Source organism: Oryctolagus cuniculus, chromosome 4 (genome assembly GCF_051225735.1).
Source record: "Oryctolagus cuniculus isolate XC-2025 breed Fujian yellow rabbit chromosome 4, ASM5122573v1, whole genome shotgun sequence".
Lineage (NCBI taxonomy): Eukaryota > Metazoa > Chordata > Mammalia > Lagomorpha > Leporidae > Oryctolagus > Oryctolagus cuniculus.
Window position 1 is genome coordinate 521,648 of NC_142870.1, and position 19,820 is coordinate 541,467.

Consider the following 19,820-nt stretch of genomic DNA (forward strand, 5'->3'; position numbering starts at 1 on the left):
ATGCTATACCATGGCACCAGACTCCACAAGTATTTTTTTTTTAATTAATTTATTTTTTTTTTTACTTGAGAGTTAGAGTTACACAGAGAGAGGAGAGGCAGAGAGAGGGAGAGAGAGGTCTTCCATCCAATAGTTCACTCCCCAACTGGCCACATCGGCCGGAACTGCACTGATCTGAAGCCAGGAGCCAGGAGCTTCTTCCAGGTCTCCCACACAGGTGCAGGGGCCCAAGCACTTGGGCAATCTTCCACTGCTTTCCCAGACCATAGCAGAGAGCTGGATGGGAAGTGAAGCAGCTGGGACTAGAACCGGTGCCGATATGAGATGCCGGCCCTTCGGGCCAGGGCGTTAACCCGCTGCGCCACAGCGCCGGCCCCTACAAGTATTTTTTGATTTGACCAGCATGTGAGGGGAATCCCAGGAAGTGATCAGCATGTGGCCAATGAATGTGACCACTCATGGAGAAACATAAATCAGCCAAGACACTGAGGGGTGAAGATGAAAGGTGCTGGCCACAATGGAAGACACATTTAGACTGGAAGCTAAAGACAAAGATATAAACAAACACTATACTACATAAGTTGGTTTCTCATGCAGATATGGGTTAGTTAATTCTGAAACTGCTCTACACTTATACTAGAGTTGAAGAAATAAGTAAATAACAGAGACAGAAGCCAGATGTCTCACGCTCTAAGAAAGAGATTACAGATGCATCAAGGACAGGACAGAATCAAGCATGTGATGCTGAATTTGTTTGGGATTTCAGGACTCACTCATATTTATTTTAATATACACTCGTAGATGCACACACAGACATATGTGCATGCACACAACAGTCCAAACATACACGTTTCCTAATGCAGTCCACTAAGACGGCCTAGAGGCAGCGACACCTAAGGAGCAGTGAGCACACAAAGCCCCAGACCTTGGCTTCTGAGACAAATCCAATAAAAGGCTCCAGGGCTCCTCGGATTAAGAGGAGCCCGGAGCACCATGCAGTACCTGAAAGTCAGGATGTGTTCATAAGGCTCAGGGTGTGTCACAGGACCCAAGAACCATCCCAAAACCACTCACACTGGCCAGGGCTGGAACAATGGGGCAATAAAATAAATAATGTCATCTGGGATGATAACTAAGGTCAAAAATACACTGAGGTCATATGTATGCAAAAATATGGTTAAATCAACTAAGTACTGGAGGGAAGAGACAAGCCTTCCTCACAGAACAGCTTTACACAGACCTTCACAGGCAGCCACTGCTCACTTCCGGCCTGAGTGAAGGCTGCACTGAGCGGCAGGCAGGAGAGAAGGATGGAACCGCAGGTGAGGCAGCACACACCACCTGGAGGGGCACACCCTAGCTGAGGAAGAACCGTCAAGGTCATCAAAATCAAGGAGAGACGGAGCGCCAAGCAGCAGAGATGTGGGAGAGAGAGGGGAAATGGCCACTAGAGAACGGATGGCATCCTGGAAATACAGGGGAAATCCAAAGGAAATCTTTCCAGCAAACACGAATGCAGCAGCTCCAACCATGCACCACGGCCGTGTGCAGACGCTGACACCAGCGGCGCTGCGCAAGGGAAGGCAGGAACTGTGAACTCCGCTCTACAAATCCATTAAATATCCCAAAATAAAAGGCTTACTTAAAGCAACAGATAGGTAGCCACACAGATGGACAGACTGTACGGCTAAAAAATATTCTCAACAGAAGATATTTAAAACCACCATGACAAAAACTTCAGTTGAGGGAGGTATAAACAGAGTTTAATTAACCTCCTTATCTAAGAGGAGAAAGAAGGTGTTGACTAAATTTAGACTTAGATAAATTAAATGTATATGTTGTAATTAATCAGCCTACTATTTAAAAACTGTGTACATTGTTACTTCAAAGTAATTAGAGGCAGAATTTTTTAAAAATTCACTGATAAAATAATCTAGAACTGGGTTCCAAGATGGTGGAGTAGGGAGGGAGCTTACTGCTAAAGCCCAGAAGATAGTTTTAAAAAAGTGGAGGGGCCGGCACCGCAGCTCACTAGGCTAATCCTCCACCTGCAGCGCCGGCACCCCAGGTTCTAGTCCCGGTTGGGGCGCCACATTCTGTCCTGGTTGCCCCTCTTCATCTTCCAGGCCAGCTCTCTGCTGTGTCCCAGGAAGGCAGTGGAGGATGGCACAAGTGCTTGGGCCCTGCACCCACATGGGAGACCAGGAAAAAGAACTGGCTTCTGGCTTCGAATCGGCGCAGCGCACTGGCCATAGCAGCCATTTGGAGAGTGAACCAACGGCAAAGGAAGACCTTTATCTCTGTCTCTCTCTCTCACTAACTCTGCCTGTCAAAAGAAAAAAAAAAGTGGAGGGGCCAGTGCTGTGGCAAAGTAGGTTGGTCCTCCACCTGTGGCATCAGCATCCCATATGGGTGCCGGTTCAAGTCCCGGCTGCTCCAACTTCTGATGCAGCTCTCTGCAATGTCCTGGGAAAGCAGTGGAGGATGGCCCAAGTCCTTGGGGTATTTGCACTCACGTGGGAGACCCAGAGAAAACTCCTGGCTCCTGGCTTCATATACACACAGCTCCAGCCGTTGTGGCCATTTGGGGAGTGAACCATCGGATGGAAGACCTCTCTCTCTCTGCCTCTCCTTCTCTTTCTGTTACACTGTCTGGAACTCTACCTCTCAAATAAATAAAAATAAAATCTTTAAAAAAAAAAAAAGTGGAAAGACTGTAGTCTCAAGGAAGAGTTAGGAAGAAAATGGCAGAGAAAACTCTACCAAAATTAGAGGGACATGGTGGACCTATGTGGAGCGCATAGGAGCCCACAGCTCAGGGCTCCAGCAGCCAAGAATCCACGCAACAGTGTTAGAAAGTGAAGTGAGGGGCTGGCACCGGTTCTAGTCCTGGCTGCTCCTCTTCCAGTCCAGCTCTCTGCTATGGCCCAGGGTGGGCAGTGGAGGATGACCCAAGTGCTTGGGCCCCTGCACCCACATGGGAGACCGGGAGGAGGCACCTGGCTCCTGGCTTCAGAATGGCACAGTTTCGGCAATGGCGGCCATTTTGGGGGTGAACCAACGGAAGGAAGACCTTTCTCTCTGCCTCTCTCTCTGTCTATAACTCTACCTGTCAAATAAATAAAAAAAGAAAGTGAGGTAAAACCAGACTCCAGCAGTCCAATCCACTGGCGAAAAACCTACAGAAAAAGCCTAGAGGGAACCTGGCTTGGAACCCTGTGGGGGTAAAATGTACCAGCCAAACTAGAGGAGGGGGAAAAAAAAAAAAAGGATGGGACGGACCTGTTTCTCTCTCCCGGATCACCATCAAGTTACAAGTCAGTTACAAGTACTGTAACAACTAGGCTGGCGCCATGGCTCACTGGGTTAATCCTCTGCCTGTGGCGCCGGCATCCCATATGGGCGCCAGGTTCTAGTCTCGGTTGCTCCTCTTCCAGTCCAGCTCTCTGCTGTGGCCCGGGAGGCAGTGGAGGATGGCCCAAGTGCTTGGGCACCTGCACACACGTGGGAGACCAGAAGAGGCACCTGGCTCCTGGCTTCGGATCGGCATAGCTCCAGCCGTATCGGCCATTTGGGGGGTAAACCAATGAATGGAAGACCATTCTCTCTGTCTCTCTCTAATTCTATCTGTCAAATAAAAATTAAAAAAAATAAAAAACCCAAGTACTGTAACAAGCCAATAGAGCAGGCACCATTTTGGACATACGTAACAGCTGCACTAGTTTGTGTCTGTGCCCCCAGCAACCAGCGGAGTGGAGACTCCTGACTCTAGTGGGGAGAACTAAAGAGGGCTAGGAGCTTGAGACTGTGAGGCTTCTGTTCTGGGACTGGGAAGAAACCCGAGAGTGTGTGGGAGGACTCACAGCATGGCTAGGACTTTGAGCAGTCGCTGTGGGAGACTCCATTGCTCAGGGTTCCCCGGTTACCTGGTGAGACACTGCTGCGGAATCTGAGCTTATACTGCATAGATCCTTTGTGTGGTCCTTGGGACAGAGCAGACGAATATTATACCCACTGGGGCTAGCACTCAGGCACTGGTCTCCACTGAGGAGAGGAGCTCAGCTGAGCAGAAAAAATCCCCCTTCTTATTAAAAAAGAGAAAGAAGATTTACTACACTGAACCTGGGTGTGTTACTTTAGGCATATCATTTTTTTCTTTTTAAAGATTTATCTATTTATCTGAAAGAGTTACACAGAGAAGAGAGGCAGAGAGAGAGAGAGAGAGAGAGAGAAAGAGAAAGAGAGGTTTCCATCCGCTAGTTCGCCCCCCAATTGGCCTCAATGGCCAGAGCTCTGCCAATCCGAAGCCAGGAGCCAGGAGTTTCCTCCAGATCTCCCACAGGGGTGCAGGGGCCCAAGGGCTTGGGCCATCCTCTACTGCCTTCCCAGGCCACAGCAGAGAGCCAGATTAGAACTGGAGCAGCCAGGACTCGAACTAGCGCCCATATGGGACCCCAGCACTACAGGCAGCAGCCTCACCCATTACAGCACAGAGCTGGCCCCTAAGTATGACCTTAACCCTAGAGAACTGAACAGAGCTCTCTGGCCACATACACTACAAGCCTCTGGAGATTCACTGAAAGCAGACAGTCCATTTATCTACAAAGTCATAGTACAAAGATAAAAGTCACTACAGCAAAAAAAAAAAAAAAAAAAAAAAAAAAAAGAATATCGCCACAAATGCTGAACAACAAATGCACCAATTCAAGAAACAAGAATAAGGAAGATAACATGATTCCCCGAAAAGAACAAGACATTTCAATACTGGATTGTGAAGACAATGAGACGTAAGAAATGGAATTCAAAAATCTGATCCATAAGATCACACAGAAGTAATCAGAAGCAAATGCACCAACTACTGACATCCATACAGGATATGAAGGAAAATGTCTCCCATGAAATTGAGATATTAAAGAGAAATCAAAATGAAATGAAGACTTCAATAGAACAAACAAAAAATGCAGTGGATCCTGCCCCCCTTTCTCCCTGCTGCAAACTCCTCACTGGTCTTACTTCTGATCATGAGTGTTCCCTGCCTTGGGCAGTAACTTAGTCTTTACCCTATTTTGTGATAACTAGAGCAATCACTCGAGCTGCAAGGTCTAATTTTACTGTCTTATTTAAATTTTATGAATTTGAATTTTTTACACTAACGTTCCCCAATTAAGTCCACTTTCAAACAAAAAAAATGCAGGGGAAAGTCTTTTTTTTTTTTTTTTGACAGGCAGAGTGGACAGTGAGAGAGAGACAGAGAGAAAGGTCTTCCTTTGCCATTTTGGTTCACCCTCCAGTGGCCGCCGCGGCTGGCGCGCGGCGGCCGACGCACCGTGCTGATCCAATGACAGGAACCAGGTACTAATCCTGGTCTCCCATGGGGTGCAGGGCCCAAGTACTTGGGCCATCCTCCACTGCACTCCCTGGCCACAGCAGAGAGCTGGCCTGGAAGAGGGGCAACCGGAACAGAATCCGGCGCCCCTACCGGACTAGAACCCGGTGTGCTGGCGCCACAAGGCGGAGGATTAGCCTAGTGAGCCGCGGCGCCGGCCAGGGGAAAGTCTTAAAAACAGAATCAGTGAGGCAGAAGAGAGAATATAGGACTTGGAAAGCAAATTGTGGAAAGTATACAGTCAAACCAAAGGCAAGAAGAGAAAATTAGAAAACTAAAAAACACTGTTGGGAATCTACAGGATACTATCAAATGACCCAACATATGGGTTCTAGGAGTTCCTGAAGGCACAGAGAAAAGGAATTAGAAGGCCTTTTTAGTGAAATACAAGCAGAAAACTTCCCAGCTTTAAAGAAAGGGACGTCTAAGTACGAGAAGCACACAGAACACCCAATAGACATGACCAGAAAAGATCCTTGCCACAATACATTGTAATCTAACACCACAGTGAAACATAGAGAAGATTCTAAAATGTGCATGAGAGAAACACCAGATTACTTTCAGAGGATCTCCAATTAGACTCACAGTGGACTTCTCATCAGAAACCCTACAGCCTAGGAGAGAATGGCGAGATAAAGTCCAAGTCTTAAGAGTAAAAAACTGTCATCCCAGAATATTATACCCTGAAAAGCTCTCATTTGTGAATGAAGTAAAGACCTTTCATAAAAAACAGAAATTAAAAGAATTTGTCACCACCCGTCCAGCCCTACAAAAGATGCTTAAGGATGTGCTGCACACAGAAACACAGAAACATGGTCATCACTACAAAAGAAGGTAAAGGAAGAAAATCTCTCCATAAAAGTTCAAAGGAAATTCAAAGTAAAAAATAGGAATATTTGTGCAAAAATGGCAGGGCAAAGTCATTACTTATCAATAGTAATGAATGTAAACAGCCTCAATTACTCAGTTAAAAGACACAGACGGCTGAATGGGTTAAAAAATAAAACCCATCTATTTGATGCCTACAAGAAACACATCTCATCAAAAAAGATGCACGCAGACTCGAAGTGAAAGGATGGAAAAAGATATTCCACACCAACAGAAACCAAAGAGCTGGTGTACCCATCTTAATATCAGACAAAATAGATTTTAACACAAAAACTGTTGAAAAAGACAAAGAGCACTATATAATGATTACGGGATCAATTCAACAAGATGACGTAAATTTTATTACATGGCAAACCCACTCACATTTCTGCTCTCACAAGAAGCCAGACCTGCCTGGGCTCCATCCTGGGCCTGACTCCGAGCTAGGCACTACAGGGAGAGTACAACCAAGAAACCCACTGAGCTTCCACAGCCTCAGGGATTACTGTTCCTGGCATGTGCTTCCCACCACTTGTCTTATTTCTAAAGAAAATCAACACTCTACATATCTACATAAACAATATATTAGGTTATTAAAGAACAACACTTATGCTAGAAGTCATCAGTTCTGACCCAAGAGTTAATGAGCATTACAGTACCAAAGTACACTTCTGAAGACAAAGCACGCACATGTTGGAAAGCACTCTGACTTCTTCTCTCTCACCCACATGCACCTGATGCCATTCAATCCACTCATCAGAAGCCACCTAACAGCTGGCTGGGACGGGCATCTGCTGCAGGAGTTGAGATGGCACTTGGGACACCCACATCCCATAGTGGAATGCTTGGGTTCAAGTCCCAACGCTGCCTTCTTATTCCAGCTTCTTGCTAATGTGCACCCAGGAAGGCTGCAGTGACGGTAGCTGGGTTCTTGCCACCCACAGGGTGACCTGGCTTTAGTTCTCATTCTAGCTCTGACATGGCCCAAGCCTGGCTAATATGGGCAATTGGGAGTTGAACCACTGGATAGGAGATTCTCTCTCTCCCCCTTTCAAATGAGGAAATAGCATGTTAAATGCTTCCTCTGGGTTTCCTGCATGGGTGGCAGGGGCCCAAGGACTTAGACCACCCTATGCCACTTTCCCAGCAGGGAGCTGGATTGGAAGTGGAGCAGCCAGGAATTGAACCAGCACCCATATGAGATGCCAGTGCTGCAGGAAGCAGTTTAATCTGCTGCACCACAGCACCAGCCCCACAACTGATTTTTTTAATTTTTATATGAAAGGAAAAGTGACAGAGAGCAAGAGAAAGGGAGAGAGAGACAGAGATCACCTGCTGGTTCACTTCCCAAATGGCTGCAATTGCCAATGCTGGGCCAGGCCCAAGCCAAGAGCCAGGAATGCCACCCAGGTGTCTCACGTAGGGGTGAGACAACAAGCACCTGGGCCAACATCTACTGCCTTCCCGGTGCAGCAGCAGCAAGCTGAATCAGAAGTAAACAGCCAGGAATCAAGCAGGCCCTCCAATAAGGGATGTGAGAATCCCAAGAGGTAACTTAATCCATCCACCCCAATGAAGACAACTGAATAATGAGATTAAACATTAATAAAATATGTTTCTGGCTGGCGCCGCGGCTCAATAGGCTAATCCTCCACCTGCGGTGCCAGCACACCGGGTTCTAGTCCCGGTCGGGGTGCTGGATTCTGTCCCGGTTGCCCCTCTTTCAGGCCAGCTCTCTGCTGTGGCCCGGGAAGGCAGTGGAAGATGACCCAGGTCCTTGGGCCCTGCACCCACATGGGAGACCAGGAAAAGCACCTGGCTCCTGGCTTCGGATCAGCGCGATGCACTGGCCGCAGCACGCTTGCCGCAGCGGCCATTCGAGGATGAACCAACAGCAAAGGAAGACCTTTCTCTCTGCCTCTCTCTCACTGTCCACTCTGCCTGTCAAAAAATAAATTAATTAATTAAATTAAAAAAAAAATCTGTTTCTTAGGGCCAGAATTGTGGCTTAACAGGTAAAGCCACTGCCTGTAATGCTGGCATCCAATATGGGCACCAGTTCATATCCCAGCTGCTCTACTTCCAGCTCCCTGCTAATGACCTGGGAAAAGCACTGGAAAATGGCCCAAATAATTTCGGCCTCTGTCACCCACGTGCAAGACCCAGATGAAGCTTCTGGCTTCTGCCTGTCCCAGTCCTAGCCATTGAGGCCATCTGGGGAGTAAACCAGAGGACAGAAGGTCTTTCTCTCTCCCTCCTTCTCTGTAATGCTTTCAAATAAATTAATTCAATTAAAAATTTACTTCCTACAACACTAAAGGTTTTTATATGCAAAACTATCAAACAGCCTCATCAAGAAATCTACTCAATCTATGTCGGGCTGCCAGCCGCTGCTGCAGCGGCTCTCATCTCAAAGGCCTCACCTCCTCACTGGGCCAGCCCTCTGCTGGGTGGTGTAGCCCCAGTTCCTGCTGGCCCTCATGGAGATCCACCTCTCCTGACTTGCAGGCAACCTTCCCTTGTCCCTTGTGCAGTTGTAGCTCCGTGGCTTGGGGACCATGGCCCATACACTGCTGACCCTGGAGCCATGCTCCCCCACACCTCTGCTTCACGCTCAGGAAGGTCTCTTCCTTCTGGGTGCATGCTGGGGAGCCCTGACGTGGGCAAATGCCCCGGGACACACCATGAGGAGGGATCTGGAGAAAATCACTCTGGAGTGCATTGTGTCCTGCCTGCACGAGGTCAACTCCTTCCACCCTGGCAACTTCCTGGGCAAGGAAGCAGGTAATGTGTGCAGCAGCACCAGGACAGAGCCCTGTGGAATGCCAGCTCCCCAGTGTCCCCAGGCAGCACCTGCAGATACCAGCCCACATGGACAGGGTCAGTGAGGAGGGGCAGGACGCCATCAGCTTCTTTCCATCTCTCACATCAAAGGCTGGCTCTGTAAACTGAGCGCTGCCTGGGCAAATACTACGCCCAGGAGGGACCCAAGGCAATGGTACTTGCTGTCCAGGAAAAGGAACAGGCTGTACTGACACGGTGACAGCCGCTGTATCCCCTCAGTCTACCACTGGAACAAGAATTCGGATGCAAAGCTACATGGTGGGATCCTACGGATGCTTCCAGAAGGGAAATCATTATGGCAGATGTGGAGCCCATTTCTGTTCCTCTGGTCAGTTCAAGGAACTTATATGAAGCACAGCCTCGTGTGCCACCAAACACAGAAGACTGCTGAAAAAAGGGCGGAAGCCAAACAGAAAACTGGGAATTCAACCAGGAAAACTGAATGTGCCCTGAATCTCACTGAAGGCTGGGCTTTTTCACTTCAGCAACAGTGGATGAAGACCTTTCTCTCTCTGCTTCTTCCTCTCCATAACTCTGCCTTTTGAATAAATAAATCTTAAAAAAAAAAAAAAAAGGCTATTGAAGTCTTCCGCATTGTCTGTCCCTTTCAGCCCTTCTTCAGCTGACTGACTCCTCAGATCCACTGTGGATGGCAGTGTGGCCACAGTCACGGAAGCTGCTGCCCTGAGAACCCTGCACTGAGTTTCTACTGTCTAAGACTAGCCTTTTCCATTTTCAGTTCTACTCTTATGTTTTTAAATCCCTTTAAATGTCTTTCTTGAAAATTCCATGAGCACTAAATATTTTCTTTCATCAAGTATGGATATACAGGCTTTCTAACAAAGAAACTTTATTTGTTCTTTCCTGGTTTTGAAAAATTTCCTGACAAGATAATGTCACACAGCTGCTCATAAAGCACGTCACTGTCCGCACAACTGCTCTGTTCTGGGTCACTGTAGTACTGATCACATTCTAACTTCACAATTTACTCATTTTGTTTATTGTCTTGCAACCTTCCTCTGAGTTTAAGCACAATGCAGACACAGATTTGTTCCTAGTCAATACAATATATTCCCAGCACAAAGAATAGTACCTGCACATAGCAAGGGCTCAGCAAATAATTTTTAATGAACTCAATCTCCTGCTTTAAAAAAAAAAAAAAAAAGGGTGGGGCCAGCACTGTGGCATAGCAGGTAATGCTGCCGCCTGCAGTGCCGGCATCCCATATGGTCACCGGTTCGAATGCTGGCTGCTCCACTTCCTATCCAGCTCTCTGCTATGACCTGGGAAAGCAACAGAAGATGGCCAAAGCCCTTGGGCCCCTGAAACCACATGGGAAACCCAGAGGAAGCTCCTGGCTCCTGGCTCCTGGCTCCGGATCAGCGCAGTTCCGGCTGTTGCAGCCAACTAGGGAGTGGACCAGTGAATGGAAGACCCCTCTCTCTCTCTCTCTGCCTCTTCTTTTCTCTCTGTGTAACTCTTTCAAGTAAAATAAATACACCTTTAAAAAAAGAAAAAGGGGGGAAGGGGTATGGTTGGGAGAGTGCAGTGCTGTAGTGCAGCAGGTAAAGTCATGGCCTGCATCAGCATCCCATACAGGTGCCAGTTCAGTCCAAGCTGCTCCATTTCTGATCCAGCTCCCTGCTAATCCACCCAGGAAAGCAGCAGAGGATGGCCCAAGTCCTTGAGCCCCTGGCTACTGGTTTCGGCCTGGCCCAGCCTCGGTTGTTATGGCCATTTGAGTTGTGAACCACTGGATGGAAGATCTCTTTCTCTTTCTCTGTCTCTCCTTCTCTCTCTGTAATTCTTTCAAATAAATAAGTTTTACAAAAATGGAGGAGTGGGGCTGGCATGGCACAGTGGATTAAATACTGGAGTGCAAGTTCAAGTCCCAGTGCTCCATTCTGATTTCTGATCCAGCTCCCTGCTAATGACTTTTTTTTTTAAGCTTTACTTATTTATTTGAAAGTCAGTTACACAGAGAAAGGAGAGGCAGAGAAAGAGAGAGGGAAGTCTTCCATCAGATGGTTCACTCCCCAACTGGCTGAAACGGCCGTAACTTCCTCCGAGTCTCCCACGTGGGTGTGGGGCCCAAGGACTTGGGCCATCCTCTACTGCCTTCCCAGGCCATGGCAGAGAGCTGAATCAGAACTGGAGCAGTCGGGCCTCAAACCAGTGCCCATAGGGGATGAGGGCGCTTTGTGCCAGGGCATTAACCCACTGTGCCACAGTGCCGGCCCCATGACTTTCAAATAAATAAATAAATCTTACAAAAAAAAAAAAAAAGACTAAATGGTATGTGTAGAATACACTCAACCAAGTCTAAAACACAAATAGAAAGTAAAAACAAGGGCTACTCCTCTCTTGGAGCCCCCTCCGTGGCTGCTGCGGTAGAAGGTTTCTGACTTAAATAAATCTTGCTTTGCTCACTGCCTTGTCTGCATGGAAATTCTTCCTCTATGTGAGAGAAGAACCCAGGTCATCATCTTCTTTGCAGTTTTCCCTGTAACAATACTACAATAAAAGAAGACCACAAGCTGGGCTGGCATCGTGGCACAGCAGATCAAGCGGCCGCCTGCAATGCCGTTATCCCATACAGGCACAGGTTCATGTCCAGCTGCTCCACTCTGATCCAGCTTTCTGCTGGTGGCCTAAGAAAGGCAGTGGAAGATGGTCCAGGTGCTTGGGACTGCACTACCCACAGGAGACCCGGATGAAGCTCCTAGTTCCTGGTTTTGGACTGGCCCAGTCCCAACCCTTACACCTATCAGGGGAGTGAATCAGAGAATGCAATCTCTCTCTCTCTAACTCTTTCAAATGAATAAATAAATCTTAAAAAAGGGGAGAGGGGAGTAAAAACAAGTCATAACAAGTCATGATTATTCTAAATGAAAATGGAGGGGCTGGTATTACGGTGCAGCAGGTTAATCTGCCATTTGGGAAGCCCACATCCCCTATCAGGCTGCCTGGTTAAGTCCTAACTCTTCAATGCTTCCAATCCAGCTGCCGGCTACCACACTTGGTGGGCAGTAGATGCCCAGACAGAACTCCTGAATCCTGGCTTCAGCCTGGAATCCCCATGGCTTACTGCAGGCATTTGAGGAGTCAATCAGTGGATGGAAGATCTCTGTGCCTCCCTCTGTCACCCTGCCTTTCAAATAAACAATCTTCAAATAAAAATGCAATTATTCCATTCCTTTTTATTATCAAAGGAAAAACAAGATTTATCACCCTATCATACATATCACTGCCTAGTATCCTACCAAGCAATGGATACCTGAATAGAAAATAACATGAACATTTGTACCATAAAGGAATGGATCACTCGAGTTGTTTTCTTTTGAAATTTATTTTAGGGGGTGGGTGTGGGGAGCAACCCGGACTAGACTGTTACTGGAATTAAGACTTATTCTATACATCTGCTCTCCCACAATATGGCGCTGAGAAGGGAGAAACAACTTCTACGCAGCTGCCTCCAGTTCAATCAATAAACTGTAGGACCTGCTCCTGATTGGAGGAGAGCAGCGTACTCGGCTTGTGGGTAGCAGAGTTGGGATTGGTGGAAGAGGACTATAAAGGAGGAGAGAGACAACACGCACCAGGAACATCTAAGGGGAACATCCATCTGAGGAAACACCTGTGCAGCCCCCGAGAGAGCCGGCCGGCGGTGTGCCGCTCCCCCGCGGAAGTGGGGAAGGTGGCAGGGGGAACCGCCCTTCCATGGAGGTGGAAGGGACGGTAGCCAACCCGGGAAGAACCAGCAGCAAACCCGGGGAGGGCCGAGCAGACGAAAGAACAGCGCAGGGTCCTGTGTCGTTCCTCCACGAAGACGGGGAGCGACAGTGGGTGTTGTGGAACAGATTTAAGCTGCCACCTGTGACATCAGCATCCCATATGCACATAGGTTCAAGTCCCAGCTGCTCCACTTCCAATCCAGCTCCCTGATAACTGCCTGAGAAATCAGCTAATTGCTAATTAGCTAACTGCTAATTTCTCATTGCTTGAGAAAGCAATGGAAGATGGCCCAAGCAGCTGGAACCCTGCCACCTATGTGGGAGACCAGGACAGGGTTCCAGGCTCCTGGCTCTGGCCTGGCCTAGCCCTGGCCATTGTGGTCATTTAGGGAGTGAACCAGTGGATGGAAGATCTCTTTTTATTTTATTTATCTGAAAGCAGGAGTGACAGAGAGTGTTTAATCCCCAATGGCTGCAAAGGCCAGGACTGTCCAGGAACTCCACCCAAGTGTCCTATGTGGGTGGCAGGGGCCCAAGCACTTGAGCCATTTTCTGCTCCTTTCTCAAACACATCAGCAAGAAGCTGGAGTGCAAGAAAACAGCTGGGATTCAAACCAGTGCTCCAACATGAGATGCCAGCGTCACAAGAAATGGGAGCTCACTCTGTGCCACAGCGCAAGCCCCTCTCTGAGCTTCCTTTCAGACACCTGGCATTCTGAAGTGACACTAACAACACAGTAATCTGACCCAGTCTGCCCACTAACAACACAGTAATCTGACTCATTACAGCCCCGTCTGCCCAGCTCCCTCTAGCCCAACCCCCACTAGCAGGCACAAAATGCAATTTTATTTCAGTGTTAGACTGAGCTGAGCTGAGGAGAAAGGCAAACCTACCCAAACTATAACTGACTCCAAAATCAACAAGGGAAAGTTCTGCACTACTGGTCCCTCTGTCCCATCAACCCATTCAGCCAATTTAGAATTCACTACACTTCCATAATCTGAGAAAATCAGAGCAATGGGCACAGCAGCCATTCCCCCACTAACAAGGGAATGAGAGCTGCAGGTAGAGGACTCTAGGCACTGCGCTCCTCGCCACGCACCACCGTCACCCATGTCCAGACCTTCACCCAGGTCCAGAGGGCCTTCCCAGGAATCAGCACATTCACGTCCCACTAGCCCTGCTGGACCTGAACCCCCAACACAGACGCCTAGCACAGACAGCCCAAGGAATCCCAACTATTGTGCTGGGTGTGGTCTTGTTTCTCCACCTTTAATGTTTCTTTCATGATCTACTCAATTAAGCAGATACCTTCATCTTGTCCTCATCTTTAAATAGACAGTACACGGGGCTGGCATGACTCAGTGAGGTTAAGCTGCCTTCTACCATACCAGCATCCCATATGAGCACCAGTTTTGAGTCCCAGCTGCTCCACATCTGATCCACCTCCCTCCTAACGAACCTGGAAAAGCAAGAGAAGATGGCCAAAGTCTTTGGGACCCTGCCACCCACAAGGCAGACTAGGATGGAATTCCAGGCTCCTGGCTTCAGCTTGGCCCAACCCCAGCCATCTAGGGAATGAACCTGTCTCACACCCTCTTGATAACTCTTTTAAATAAATAAATCCTTAAAAAAAGATTTATTTATTTATGTATTTATTTATTTGAAAGTCACAGTTACAGAGAGACAGAAGGAGAGACAGAGAGGCCTTCCATCCACTGGTTCACTCCCCAGTTGACCACAATAGCTGGAGCTGAGCTGATCCAAAGCCAGGAGCAAGGATCTCCCATGCAGGTGCAGGGGCCCAAGGACTTGGGCCATCTTCTACTGCTTTCCCAGGCCATAACAGAGAGCTGGATCGGAAGTGGAGCAACCAGGACTCGAACCAGTGCCCATATGGGATGCCGGCACTGCAGGCGGCCCCTAAATAAAAAAATCTTGGCCGGCGCCGCGGCTCACTAGGCTAATCCTCCGCCTAGCGGCGCCGGCACACCGGGTTCTAGTCCCGGTCGGGGCGCCGGATTCTGTCCCGGTTGCCCCTCTTCCAGGCCAGCCCTCTGCTGTGGCCAGGGAGTGCAGTGGAGGATGGCCCAGGTGCTTGGGCCCTGCACCCCATGGGAGACCAGGAAAAGCACCTGGCTCCTGGCTCCTGCCATCGGATCAGCGCGGTGCGCCGGCCGCAGCGCGCCGGCCGCGGCGGCCATTGGAGGGTGAACCAACGGCAAAGGAAGACCTTTCTCTCTGTCTCTCTCTCTCACTGTCCACTCTGCCTGTCAAAAAAAAAAAAAAAAATCTTTAGGGCCGGCGCCGCGGCTCACTAGGCTAATCCTCCGCCTAGCGGCGCCAGCACACCAGGTTCTAGTCCCGGTCGGGGAGCCGGATTCTGTCCCGGTTGCCCCTCTTCCAGGCCAGCTCTCTGCTGTGGCCAGGGAGTGCAGTGGAGGATGGCCCAGGTGCTTGGGCCCTGCACCCCATGGGAGACCAGGAAAAGCACCTGGCTCCTGGCTCCTGCCATCGGATCAGCGCGGTGCACCGGCCGCAGCGCGCTGGCCGCGGCGGCCATTGGAGGGTGAACCAACGGCAAAGGAAGACCTTTCTCTCTGTCTCTCTCTCTCACTGTCCACTCTGCCTGTCAAAAAAAAAAAAAAAAAAAATCTTTAGGCCGGCGCTGTGGCTCACTTTGTTAATCCTCCGCCTGCGGCGCCAGCATCCCATATGGGCCCCGGGTTCTAGTCCCTGTTGCTCCTCTTCCGGTCCAGCTCTCTGCTGTGGCCCGGGAGGGCAGCAGAGGATGGCCCAAGTGCTTGGGCCCCTGCACCCACGTGGGAGACCAGGAGGAAGCACCTGGCTCCTGGCTTGGGATCAGCGCAGCACCAGCCGTGGCGCCCATTTGGGGGGTGAACCAACAGAGGGAAAACCTTTTTCTCTGTCTCTCTCTCTCACTGTCTAACTCTAACTGTCAAATAAAAAAAACTTTAATAAATAAAATGGCATAATCACTACTAGCAAGAGGAGGGAAAAGTACAAACTCAGACATACCCAAACAAACCATGTAACTCAGAAGGTGATCCCAGCCTTCACATTTTACTTGAAAAATCAACATTTTCTCTGAATAAATCAGATATCTGTGAGTTAACAACAAACCTGCTGGCAAGGAACAGATCCAGAACGCTGTGCCAGTTGATCCTGCAGGTCCTTCACTTCCAGACCAAGTCTATCAATAGTTTCTTGCCTACTCAGAAGTTTTGCTTCCAATTCAGTTATTCTGGCCTGGGCATTCTTAATTTCAAGCTGATTCTGATCCACAGGCAAATATATTCTGTCCTTTAAAAGAAAAAAGTAATTATTTTACTTACACTCTCAAAACTCAAAGATCCTTTCATCCCGTTCCTGCCTCCTCTCAAGTCAAACTTCAATACCTTTCTCTAAACACAACTTTCAGAACCACCACACCTGCCCTCCTACTGTGGATGCCTAACATGGACTGAATATCTGCACCAATGTTCACTGGTACCTTCACAGCCACTGTGACTGCATCTGGAGACATGGCCTCTGGGAGGTAATTAAGGTTAGACAGGGTCATAAGGGTGGGCCCCAAACTTGCAAGAGCAGGAAGAGACACCATGGGAGAGAACACAGTGAAGGCAGCCGTTTGTGAGCAGGGAGAGGCCTCAGCAGAAACCAGCCCTGCTGAGGCACTGGTCTTGGACTTCCAGCCTCCAGGAGGCTAACTGGAGCAAGTTTCTGTCATGCCCCTTAAGTTCACTTTTATGTAAACATGTGTTCAGGTTCTCATTAATAGCTTTCCTCAGCTTACAGTTAAAAATGTCTAGTCATTCTTAACATAATTTTATGTAGGATGTAAACAGATGAAAATACATCTATGGTATTAAACTTCCATGGGAGAGGACAGCAGGTTAAATCACCACTTGGAATGTCCACATTCCATATTGGAGTGCCAGGTTCAAGTCCCAGAACCAGCTCCCTGCTAATGCATATCCTGAGAAGCATCAGATGATGGCTCAAGGACTTGAGTCCCTACCACCTATAACGGAGACCAGATGAGGTTTCTGGCTCCTGGATTCAGCCAGGCCCAGTTCCAGCTATTGCAGGCATTTAGGGAGTGAACCACTGGATCGAAGTACTCCAATGAACTGAAGTGTCCTCATGCTCATTTCTTTCTGCCTCTCTGCCTTTCAAGTAAATATGTTAAACAATTTTGTTTTCACATGAGCAATTTTTTAATGTTTATTTCATTTTTTATTTATTTGAAATGCAAAGTGACAAAGAGACAGGTCTTTTGTCACTGGTTCATTCTGTACATGCCTGAGACCTCATGAGGATGAGGTCTGCCTAGGATGCACCAGGCAAAGCCAGGTAATCAGGAACTCCATTCATGTCTCCGCATGGGTGGCAGGGACTCATTACCTAAGCCAACATCTCCTACCTCCCAGGCACATTAGCAGGAAGCTGGGTGGGAGGCAGAGGCAGAGGCAAGACTCAATCCCAGTCACTTCAATATGGGATGTGGGTGTCACAAGCAGCGTTTTAATCCATTGCACTACAATACTCACTCCCATAAACATTAAAAATAAAGACAAAAAACAAAAAACTATACACAAATATTTTACTTGTTAGTAAATTTGTTTTTTACAGGGGTGTGGGCTAGAAATTTTGAAATTAGTTTGTATTTAAGTAATGTCCAAATAAGTATTATTAAGACAGCCATGTTTCTATCATTAAAAGGAGTTCAAAATAAGAAAAGTGGGAAAGCTAAAATGAATTCCGTTATTGGCTTAGAATTAAAAGTATCAGTGTAAACTCATTGCTTTTATATTCATGCAAATAAACAAAGAAATAGATAACACGTATGTGAATATGTATTTACTAGCTCTGTCTATTCAAATAGCTTAGAAACAAAGACACCCCAGCAATATAACCATGAGTGCAGAACTGTTGCAAAAAGGGAGTATTAGAACAAGGCAGCGGCCGGCGCCGCGGCTCACTAGGCTAATCCTCCGCCTAGCGGCGCCGGCACACCGGGTTCTAGTCCCGGTTGGGGCGCCAGATTCTGTCCCGGTTGCCCCTCTTCCAGGCCAGCCCTCTGCTGTGGCCAGGGAGTGCAGTGGAGGATGGCCCAGGTGCTTGGGCCCTGCACCCCATGGGAGACCAGGAAAAGCACCTGGCTCCTGGCTCCTGCCATCGGATCAGCGCGGTGTGCCGGCCGCAGCGCGCTGGCCGCGGCGGCCATTGGAGGGTGAACCAACGGCAAAGGAAGACCTTTCTCTCTGTCTCTCTCTCGCACTGTCCACTCTGCCTGTCAAAAAAAATTAAAAAAAAAAAAAAAATAGAACAAGGCAGGGGCCAGCGCCACGGTGCGGTACGTTAATCCTCGGCCTGCAGCACCGGCATCCCATGTGGGCACCGGTTCTGGTCCCAGCTGCTCCTCTTCCAGTCCAGCTCTCTGCTAATGGCCTGGGAAAGCAGTGGAGGATGGCCCAAGCCCCTGGGTCCCTGCACCCGCACGGGAGACCTGGAAGAAGCTCCTGGCTCCTGGCTTCAGATCGGCACAGCTCCAGCCATTGCAGCCATCTGGGGAGTGAACCAAGGGAAGGAAGACCTTTCTCTCTGTCTCTCCCTTTCTCTGTCTGTAACTCTACCTCTAAAATAAATAAAAATAAATAAAAATCTTTTAAAAAATTTAAAAAAAGAAACAGAACAAGGCAGGGAATCTCAAAGAATTTACTGCCTGGTTTGTTTGTGAGAGCATGTATCAGAAAAGCTTATCGTGCACCAAACACAAGCTGCAAGGGCTCAGTCCAGGTCAGGTCTCGGGACACAATGAAGGAAGGTCTCTGCTGCTTCCACTACTGCTCCCACAGCCCTCGCTACAGCAGCTCTGGCAGACGGCTTCTCCAGGAGGCAGTGTCTCTAGGAAACCGTACCTTCCCACCGTCTCCTTTACTTGTCACAACTAAACAGAGCTTTCCTTTAGCAGTTGTTGCTTGAGACTGATTACTTGTCGACACCCCAAGTAAATGGACCTTGTGGGTGCTAACATTTGAGACAAGCACACATAGAACTCAGATCTTGGTTTTTTTTTTTGTCTTTTTTTTTTCTTTTTGACAGGCAGAGTGGACAGTGAGAGAGAGAGAGACAGAGAGAAAGGTCTTCCTTTTGCCGTTGGTTCACCCTCCAATGGCCGCCGCGGCCGGCGCACCACACTGATCCGAAGCCAGGAGCCAGGTGCTTCTCCTGGTCTCCCATGTAGGTGCAGGGCCCAAGCGCTTGGGCCATCCTCCACTGCACTCCCTGGCCATAGCAGAGAGCTGGCCTGGAAGAGGGGCAACGGGGACAGAATCCGGTGCCCCGATCGGGACTAGAACCCGGGGTGCCAGCGCCACAGGCGGAGGATTAGCCTAGTGAGCCACGGCACCGGCCAGATCTTGTCTTCTTAACACCATTCTTCACAAAAAAGAATCAGAGCTTCTTAAACAAATGGTTGATTCCAAGGCCACAGCCAGGAAAGGACAAAATAAACCTGGAAAATCTTGGTTCCAGGAAGTAAGGAGGTCTTCAAAAACAACTGAGGCACACTAAAAGGATATACAAGCCAACTCAAAGGAGCTCTCAACGGCCAAATCTATGTATTTCAGCAACAAAATAAACATTGATATGATGGAGTAAAACCAACAGAAGAAAAGGAATGCCACACTGAGTCCAGTATGAGACCACAGTATAATAACTGAATAAACTGGAGAGAAGCAATAGCTTTTCCTTACAGTAGCATGCCAATTAATTTATGTGGCTAGAATGATAGAAATAAAAAGTCATCACTTGGTGAACACAACCGTAATAATTATTCAGGCAAGAAATGAAAGCTAAAACTGATGGAAGAAAATACGATGAGAAATGAGATTTTTGCAGAATTCTAAGTCTACATATTGTGTTTGTTAACTACAAAAGGAAAACCAAACTTTCTATCAGG

General features: G+C 48.3%; 1 protein-coding gene across 14 annotated transcripts in view; it reads right to left on the bottom strand.

Annotated features, from left to right (window-relative positions):
* Positions 1 to 19,820, bottom strand: part of PCNT (pericentrin) — a 160,909-nt gene that overhangs the window by 133,817 nt on the left and 7,272 nt on the right. For all 14 annotated transcript variants that reach the window (XR_016232182.1, XR_016232183.1, XM_008267246.5 and 11 more), the window contains exon 3: positions 15,977 to 16,156. Coding sequence is in view for 12 of the 14 variants with exons in the window: in XM_008267246.5 (XP_008265468.3) it covers positions 15,977 to 16,156 (180 nt within the window). In the remaining 2 variants the exon portion in view is untranslated. The remainder of the gene's footprint in view (positions 1 to 15,976; positions 16,157 to 19,820) is intronic.